We start from the raw sequence: 10,180 nt of genomic DNA, 5'->3' as shown, positions 1-10,180 counted from the left end.
CAAATAAAAAAATAAACAATACAAGCTAAAATTTAAATAGTAGACTTTAAATAATAATGCTGCTGTTAAAAATTGAATTGTGGGGAATGGGTTGAAAGTACGGACAAGATGCCACAGGATTAGGAGGCTTGTCGTGCCCATATCATGATGTATAAGTTGTCATCAAACCAAACATTCTTATAAGTAATAATTTTTTTTGAAGAATACTTAATAGTATTCAAAAGAAGAATAACATAATTTATTTCAACAAAATACTAAAAAGTAATACACATGTTATTGATAATATATAATAAATTTCTAAACAAACAACCAATAGTAGAAATGCTCATAAAATGTAAATATAAATAATCATTAATTGGTAGCAAGAAATCTTCTTGGGTGAAGACCCAAAAATACGCAAATTATGTTGTGGAAACGTGTTCACTATGCGCATGGTAAACACAGGGGTAGATCCATAATTTTTATACTGTAAATTCATAATTTTTTTTTAAACGTAGATTCATAATTTTGTTTTTTCATTTGTTGTTACAAATATTATGAATCTAGCAGAGTACAGAGATTATGAATCTACAGTATAGAAATTATGAATCTACAGTACAGAAATTATGAATTTATAGTATAGAAATTATGAATCTACAGTATAGATGTTATGAATCTACAGTATAGAAATTATGAATCCCGTTAACAATAAATGAAAAACAAAATTATGAATTTACGTTTTCAAAAAAAAAAATATGAATCTACAGTATATAAATTATAGATTTATCCCTGTGTTCATTATGCGTATGGTAAACACGTTTTCACAGCATAACTATTGCGAAAAATGGGAATGGGCTTATTGGGCCTCAATTATAGATCAATAAGTTTAGAACTAGGTTCAGATTCAGATTGATTCAAATGTTCTTGAATGCCCAATTATAGGAAAATCACATTTGCTTTTTCTTTTTAATACTTGCTTCGATGGATTATATATTTGACCTTATGAATTTTAGCGTCACATAACACTGAATTGTATATTTTTGCGCAAACTCCCATTAAAAAGAAATCAGACTTCTCATTGACTAACCAATGCCAATCTATCAGTATCATATCCAACAAATATAATTATTAAAAATACTTAATTATAATAAAAATAATAATAAAATTATAGAAACAACTGTGATAAGTTGATCAGATTATTAACTTGATAACCACAAATTAGACTACCAGAGATTATTAAATCATTGGAGTATTGAAAAAAACTGTCATCAATCTACTAAAACATAAATGAATGGAGAAATTAAAGAGGCAGATACATTCCATTTATTATCGAACAAGAAAGACGGAGTAATTACAAGGTGCAAATTAAAGAACGCAAACTGCAAACCCTACTTGGCTTCTAATAACTACTAACATGGTACATGAAGCCACCCTCCTCTCCTAGGAATTGAATATCCATAATAATCTACGTACGTACAGTACATTATATTCCTCTGATCTACAAAAGTTGCTAAGTCCAATAATCCTACGTATACCAGAAATGCAAATCTCTGGTAATTACAACACAAACGTAGCCCTGTTTGTTTATTCAAGCAAGTAATTAAACTCAACTCAACTCAAGCCCCTTTGATGTATAGTACAACGTGCTCCACACGTCAAAAATGTGACAATATCCCATCACGTACCTATAGTGGGAAAAAAAGTGAAAATAAAAAGTTGCCAATTATTACCACCCATCATGAATTAGGTGGTGAGATGGGAGTCACTTAACAGCAGGCTTCATCGTGTTCAGAATTGAGAAGTTCATTGATCTGCATGAAATGCAGCTTGAGCATTTCCCACTCATCAAATTTGGCTCTCTTGGAACAGTCAAAGGCCTAGTTGACCTGAAACACACACATATTGCATAATATAATAATGATATACACGCCTCTCGGATCAAAATCCGAGTTTAAAAGTTGATTTCAGTCGATTTAAGAACCCGAAACTAAGCGTGTAAGGTACCTTTGGGGGTAAAAAGGTCTGTCAAAATAGGGCATTAACTGAGCCCTCGGAATCATCTCTTTTCTTAGAGTACGGATTTCTTCTTCTTCAATCATCTGTCAAAAAACTCATATAATTAACTATGGAGTTCTACTACATGTACTCTCAATTTTTACTCCCTCGATTTTACTCACTGATGTGACGGATGCAGTTTAAAAGTTGATTTCAGTCGATTTTTCGTGTGGACATAGTAAAAGTGTATACATCAAAATTTTAAGTGTGGAAGTAAAAGTTGGCCCAGAAGCAGAGAATGGGAGTTCATGTATTGTGTTTTGTTTTTTTTTTTTTTTTTTTTTGTTTTTTTGTTTTGTTTTGTTTTTTTTTTTTTTTTTTTTTTTTTTTTTTTTTGTTTTTTTTTGTAACTATGTGAAACAGTGCTTGTCCTGCATGATCTGATATGACTTTTTTTATACCTTTTGAATCTTCTCTAGATGCTTCTTTTGCTGCTCCATTATGTACAGCTTTGTTGCCACCTGCACTTTAGTATTAGAATTGAACCCCAAAATAATACTGCAACTTAACTAGTTATTATATGCTATTTATGTTTCATGTATTACAAAATTTGAATGTCTGCTTATGATTTCTTGATAGTTTATTGTCTCGTTAAGTGGGACGAAAGTATCAACAAAAAGTTTAAATTATATCACATTATTGACAAAAATGACCAAGATTTAATTAAATTAACACTGACCGAGTAGTTGAACACGGAACGTTTGATTGCCCTTTGCTGAGTATGGAGTTTGATGTCCTGTGGTTTGGTGCTTTCCTTCACCAAGGACTTCTGCTGACACCATAGTCGTCTCTAAGTTAATTACAGTATTATATAACTAATTTTGTTTTAATGTTTAAGAATTGATATGTTTGATTTACCTTATTTTTGTCAACTTGGCGCTCTTTTGCTTCATCTCTCATCTGTAAAAAAGAAAAAAAAAAAATACATTTTAAAGTTTAACTATGACAAGGACTTATAGGAAATAGTAAACTCATGAGTTACTTAGAATGATTTTTAATAAGTTAAATATGACACGTAAAAAAATTGTATTTTGTTTATTTAAATCTCATACATGAATCAGTACAAATATAATAGAGTATTCACCCCTTAGTGGAAAAATAACTCTTGTTATATACACATAACACTATCTTTCATTGATATCATTTTTAATTTTTTTAAAATATGCATTATTCTAATAATTTCAATTTTGAATTTAATAAATTAAATGGTAATCTTTTCTATATTTTAATTTACCCCAGACTGGTTCTTGAATGACTGTTGAGGTGAATTGAGTCTCACTGATCTAGGAGTTGATGAGACTGGAGAAGTTGGACCGCTCCTTGCAAGCTGCATGCAACCAAAAAATATATATTTTTATTTGATTAATTAATACATTAAAATTAAAGCTCCAAATAATAAACTTTTGTTAATTAAACCCATCATTTAGAGCAAATTAATTCATATATATTACTGACCTTTTGAGTGGATTTTCTGTTTGGACTCTCCATGGTATATGATAATAATTACTATTATTAGCTGATGAGTATAGATGTATGTGTGTGTGTGTGTGTGTTGAAGCTATATGAGATGAATGAGATGATAAGTATAAATGAACATAGTTGGGTTTATATATGCATGGAAGGACACAATGATCTTAGGAGCTGAGTGGTAAAACGTTTGGAGATTTGTATCTGTCTTACGAAATTAAATCAGTTGTTGTTGTTCCATCGCCAGCACGTTTAGCAATCTGTGAGCTCTCTTCTACCAAACTTTCAGATTAAATCTCCCTCTCATTCACACACTTCTTTGCAATAACACATATAAAATTCTCATTTTCTTACGTTCATGATCACGTTTCTTTTACACTACTGATGAGTGACTAAGATATAATATATAATCTGTGTTTTCGTCTTCCTTTTCAAACTGTGTTTAACATGGCTTATGGTTTAAGATAATCCCAGGTGTCTTGATCTGGTGGGGTTTTATTCAAGAAAACATCATTAAAACATATAACTGTTAACAACCCTGATTTGATATGTTTTTAATTGGCCCGTCCAGTCATATACAATGTAGTGTGATGACACATTTGTTACCATTTTAAATGGGTGATCACATAAAAACCCAGAATACTACTTTGTAAAGAATCAGGTATGCTTAAAAAAAATAAACCCATGCTGAAAATATATATTTCACCATATGATAATAAGTTACAATTTTTTTTTTCCAACCAGCAGTCTGTATTTTAACTGTATGAAACTAATTCATATTTGATTCGAATTACATCTGCGGCCTTTGACCCTTACTCAGGTGAAAGTCTAACCAGAAATATTTTAACATATAGTGCAACCGATTTTTTTTTGTCAAACTATGATGTGTCATGAGCAGACCCTAACGGTAGGAGGCATATTTAAGTCCGTATCATAATCATCGTCATTCACACACATACAAAGTTACAATAGTTACATTTCTTTTTAAGTAATAGATTTAAGTTTAAATCCGGTCACATATATCCTAATTAAATGATGTACCCAAAGGGGTAAAAAACAAGAAATTAATTGGCCAATTTTGGCGAGTCTTGCTAAATGTTAATTAAAAATAAATACGATGATTTTTTTGAATGTATAAATACGATGATTTGTTTTTACTATAAAGTTGATGAATAGTTAAATGTAATTTCAATGAATATTAAGTACTATCGTCATGACTAATATATGTTGTATAACTTACCAAACACGTACTACCAGCACGCTTGAATATATGTGGAATATAATAGACTTGATCGAAATGCAATATATATATATATATATATAAGTAAAGAAATTTTACTTTTATGATCGATTATTTTGAAACAATGGGATTAGATTAAGTGCCACTTTCAGCCACTAACAGGGCGTTTGGTTGGAGGGATTTTAAATTCCCTTCCCACTTAATTCCCATATAATTCCAAAGGCCATTAAATTCCGTAGTTTGGTTGGAGAGAATTGCAATTCCTCCGTTTTCATGGAATTAAAATCTCATGTCCCCCTGGTATTTTAATTCCTGGGAAAAAAAAATAGTGATGAGTCAAAATTATCCCTTTCTTTTTTAACCTAAAATTAATGTTTAACAACAATAATGGATATTTTTGACTTTATACTACTTATTCCCTTCAATTCTCATGTATACCAAACATTGGAATTGAAATTCCTAGTAATTCTATTCCTGTCAACCAAACACTGGAATTTAAATTCTCACTTTATTCTCAGTAATTCAACTCCCATGAAATTACAATTTCTTTCCCACATAATTCCCCCCTCCAACCAAACGCCCTGTAAAATACTATGCTGCTTAACCGACGACTTAGACATCGGTCACTGATGTTTTTCATCATTAATTTTTGTCTGCAACTGTAGGTATTGATTCATATTAACGGCAAACAGTGCAGGCCAAATTAGTTTAGCGTTATCCGCACTGGCTTAGCTCACTGATTCATTAAACAATATTTGAGAGAAAAGATTAATGTTCGAGCCTCGGTTGGACAGATCCTTTGTGCACATCAATATTTAGCCTTGTTTGTTATACCATTGAGTCACTATGATTTACATTCTCACTGTATCGGGCTAGGGTGTGGAGACATTTGAGATTGGGACTGGGATTCAATATGAGAAGAAATTAGTTTAGCGCTAATTAAAGAGGTGATTAGTATAAATCAAGGCATGCAAAATGCAAATTAAAGCGAGCGTTGTTTTAGAAATTGTTAAATCTGTTATAGAAAAAGAGGTGGAAGGTAATCTTTCCTTTCTGGTCAGCTCTTGAGTCTTGACATCTTTTCAAAAGGGATATATTATTAATGTAGGCATGTCATATAGTTAGGTCATCATTCCAAAATCAACATGCCTACTAATGTTGTAAAGAAGTAATATAATGCATGCTTATTCTTCAAGTTAATAATAAAGATATCCATCATTATGTTATTGCTAACTTGCAGTATGATTGACTGGAAGAGATTTATCATTTATGCATTCTTAACCAAATTAAATATCAAGGAATCAATTTTTGATTTCGGATATGTGTTTGACGATGTAAATCTTGGGTTACTTCAACGTATAAAAAAAATCATCTCTTAATTGTGTCTTTAATTCAATCAATTAACTCCGTTTAATAGTTTTATATTGATAAATTGTGAGGAACAAGCCATGTTTTAGTGGTAAGATACTACATTTATTCAAATCTGTAACCTACTCTAATATAATGTTTATTAATACAACAAAAACTATAGTTAGTAGTGAAATTAATTAATATTACTTTTTTTTTTTTGTTGAAGAAGAAGAAGAATAAAACACATGTACAATTATTATTATTATTATTATTATTATTATTATTATTATTATTATTATTATTATTATTATTATAATAACTAGTGTTACGTTTTGATAGTAAGATGTTAGACTTAGCAGCCTTCGTCCAATACAAATGTATGTTTAAGGAACACCAAAGTAACTTCTGTTATAGATGCCTAGTAATGAACTTGCCCTCTTCTGACCTTCCGGGAATCTTGCCGTCTGTTAACACAAGTATGAAATTCTCTATGTATATATAATAAGTTTCAAGATTAATCTACATTATCCTTAAACTTGAGGGTGTAGTTGAGTGGAATTGAAGGGGTTCATCCATCCTTTAACAAAACGACAATGATTCGACCCACCAAATAGAGGTGTCTACAATCTTCATGACAGTTGTCCCACACAATAGGCACTACAATTCAACGAGGGGATCCTAAGTACACCAAAAAAAAAAAAAAAAATCTACATTATCCTTATATATACATGATAGTAGCGAGAAATCACGTGGATATAGAAATATAATAGGCCGGTGAACCTATTTAGTGTCCTAAATATTCATTTTTATTATATTGTAAGTTCATTTTAATATACTATTTAAAATAAACCTAAAGCATATTAAAATAAATATTCTATATATAAAAAATGAACAAATATTTATCAATTATCAGTGATTCGCATTGTAATGTAGATCATAATTCACAATATAATTTGTGAAGCTCTATTAATTGGACCAATTAGGCTATGCTCATGGGTCAATATATGACCTATAGGTCGACTCTGATAGTGGTAGAGCGAAATGCATCTAATTTTTTGTATTAGTTTAAATTCATTAATTATATTATCCATTTATCTCATTAATAAAAATTTTGCACTCAAATATATTGTGAATTTGTTATTGAAGTGACTGCATGGATGCTTCCCTCTGTCTCCATAAGTGTTTATTCCACGCAACTTATTCTGAACATTTTAATCATTGTTCATATAAGTTAATTGGTTGTTTTAGCACAACAAATTAAATTCCGTTTGATTTCTCCACCCAGTCAACAATGCAATTTGCCTTGTTGATTTGTTAGTCTGACAGTGGGTTGGGCCATTCGGCCTAGGTTCATGATCTTTTAACTATTTACTCCATTATAGTCCAAACATTTTATTCTTAAGGGTCTTGGACCCTATTAATTCAATATTATATTTCTTCCATATTTTTTCTACATTAATTCGGTTTTATCGTTGGTATGATCCATTAATTATTGCCTCCATATTAAAATTGTTTTCTTCAATATCTTTAATTCATAACTAATATATTTATAAATGTATGTATTTATTTTTATTATAATAAGTTACAAGTGAACAATTATTTATTTACATCTTTTTACTAAAATTACTATTAATCTTTATAAATATTATAAATTTTAGTTTATAATTTTATTTCAATATAAATAATAATAATTATTATTATCATCTTTAAAATAATTAACATTTTATAAGAAATAACTTAGTAATTGATTTAATGATTTATGTTCATGTTTTTTTAATGAATCAAATAGTAAAAAATAAATAAAAATCTAACCAAATAAATAAAAAAAATGATTGTTTTCTAACTTTCAACCAAATACCAAAAAATAAACTATTTTTTGAAAATTATTTTTTTAGAGGAAAAATAAACTACAAAATATTTTTTTCTCCCTAAAGTTAATTTATTGTCAAATTAATTGAATAGAGAAGGAAAAGAAAATGACTTCTCCTAAAATTACTTCCTTTATATTATTAGCATGATGGCTTTGGAATAAAAGACACCCAAAATTTTCCCCACATATATATGAGAAAGTCATTTATGTTAATTGACACTGATGCTCTTTTTGCATCGATGTCAATCACATCATTACGGATATCAATATAATGATACTATACATAATATTAATATTTGGTAATGATTTTCAATGGTATTTGAAATAGTCACGTATTCATGTTATTGGTGGGTCGATCTGCCCTGCCCACCTCGCCAAATAGAAGACCCACCCTACTAACTCACATTAAAAGTCCTAAATGATAATATATAATTTCCAATTATACTCCATGTAATCTACAAGATGGTCCTGACTTTTGAGTATTGGTACCAAAGACACATAAGTAGTATTCCCAACCCCACCACACATATATATTTTATATTTATATTTATATATATAAACTTACTAGCTAGTCAACATGTACGTTGTTGTGTCTCGGCGGTCTGTGGCAACTTGTGATCTCTGCCACTTGTGGGCGAGTTTATTTAGTTTAATGTAAAAAAATCCAAATGGGAAGTAAAAATGTAAGATTGACAGGCCGGGAAGTGTGAAAGAGGTTGCAGAAAGACAAAAGTACCCCTTGAATGACTCAGATTTAAAGTGATGGATTTCTTCTGTGCAACCTAGCTCTGTGAATAATGGGTTTTCTGAGAAAAGGAAAAGAGGTCGGGGAGGATGGTGTGGTGGGTACTCAGTTGTCTGCTTTTGAGAGGGACTTGAGCTGCTGTGGACTCTCATATTATGGCACTGAAAAACATGCAGCTTTTAATTCTGGCATTAAAATTGGAACGTTAAGTTTGATAACGACACAAGACCAACATATATATACATACATTATATAATATTGTAATATACACACATACATATATACTACAAACCCTAATTACCGACCTATACTTACTTATCTCTTCCTTCTCCTCATCATCATCACCAACACCCATGTATTAGCCAGCTAGCTTCTACATTAAAGTGTAGCCCCACGATGTTAACACTTTTCAAGTTTTAATCCAATTGGGTTTCAATGAAACCCATTCAGCTAGATCTCTGTCAAGAGTTATCATATATGTACATTTGAGTTTGATCTGAAGTCCCGGGGTACTTGATAGACTATGTACGTGACTTTTAACAACACCGGTTTCAACAATATTTAATAGACAATGGTTCAAAAACCGTTGTCGTTTTTAGAAAAAACAATGGTTAAAAATCGTTGTCTATGCGGGGGCTTACAACAACACTGGCTTCAACAACAGAAATTTTACCGCTAGGACAACGGTGAAAAACCGTTGTCTATGTGCATTAGTGACTAGGTTTGAAATAATATCCAATACAAGCACCTAGAGTCGAATTCCGCACAGGGTGTACAAAAACTCATATCACTGCACCATTTACCTCCTCTCACAAATTTTTAGGGCGATGTGAGGGGACCTTAGGTTTGGAGTTCACACACACACATATATATATATATATATATAAGTTTGAACCCTAGACATGATATTTAAACTACTTAAACCTTCTTTTAAGTTAATGTTTTTAATTGACTACCTGTTTTTTGAGGCATGCATTAGTATGCATACAATAATGGACTGAATTTGTACATGTCTGAAATTTTAAATTTGAATATTTAATGTCGTCTTAAGAGAAAAAAAAATGGTCCAGGCCACAGTGAGCAGAGCACCTGCATGGTTTCATATTCTTTTATGCGACAATTGAAATCGACCAGTAGTTGTCTATTGACTGATTCATGATTCAATAGAGGAGCTAACCACAGCTTAGTTGGTCACAAGGGTAAATTTTGGGAAGAATGATTCAGTAGAGGACGGAGATTAATCATATTATACATGCACATATTACCCCAAAAAAAAAAATTTCTTATAGCATCCGGTATCCTTCCACAGACTAATTCAGAATCAGCTCAAGCACAGTAGCATAGTTTAACTTGGTTTGGAAGTAGGATAAATTAACAATCAAATACAAATATGCCATCCTGTGTAAATTTGTATGAAAAAACTTGGTAAACATCTAATATATATATATATTATATCCATAGATTATATATATTC

At 30.7% G+C, this 10,180-nt stretch overlaps 1 protein-coding gene across 2 annotated transcripts; it reads right to left on the bottom strand.

The window, feature by feature from the left end:
- Positions 1–1,279: 1,279 nt before the first annotated feature.
- Positions 1,280–3,591, bottom strand: LOC109172512 (protein TPX2). 2 transcript variants are annotated; one of them, XM_019321667.1, is made up of 7 exons: positions 3,490–3,591; positions 3,269–3,361; positions 2,893–2,934; positions 2,714–2,806; positions 2,436–2,495; positions 1,984–2,078; positions 1,280–1,865 (listed from the first exon to the last, which is right to left on the bottom strand). In XM_019321667.1, the coding sequence occupies exons 1-7, from the start codon at positions 3,520–3,522 to the stop codon at positions 1,742–1,744; spliced, it is 540 nt and encodes a 179-aa protein (XP_019177212.1). In that variant the 5' UTR covers positions 3,523–3,591; the 3' UTR covers positions 1,280–1,741. The 2 variants fall into 2 exon arrangements, with proteins under 2 accessions (XP_019177212.1, XP_019177213.1); XM_019321668.1 differs by having other exon boundaries at positions 2,714–2,803.
- Between the last annotated feature and the right edge of the window lie 6,589 nt (positions 3,592–10,180).

Source organism: Ipomoea nil, unplaced genomic scaffold (genome assembly GCF_001879475.1).
Source record: "Ipomoea nil cultivar Tokyo-kokei standard unplaced genomic scaffold, Asagao_1.1 scaffold0418, whole genome shotgun sequence".
Lineage (NCBI taxonomy): Eukaryota > Viridiplantae > Streptophyta > Magnoliopsida > Solanales > Convolvulaceae > Ipomoea > Ipomoea nil.
This window is presented reverse-complemented; position numbering and strand designations above follow the sequence as displayed.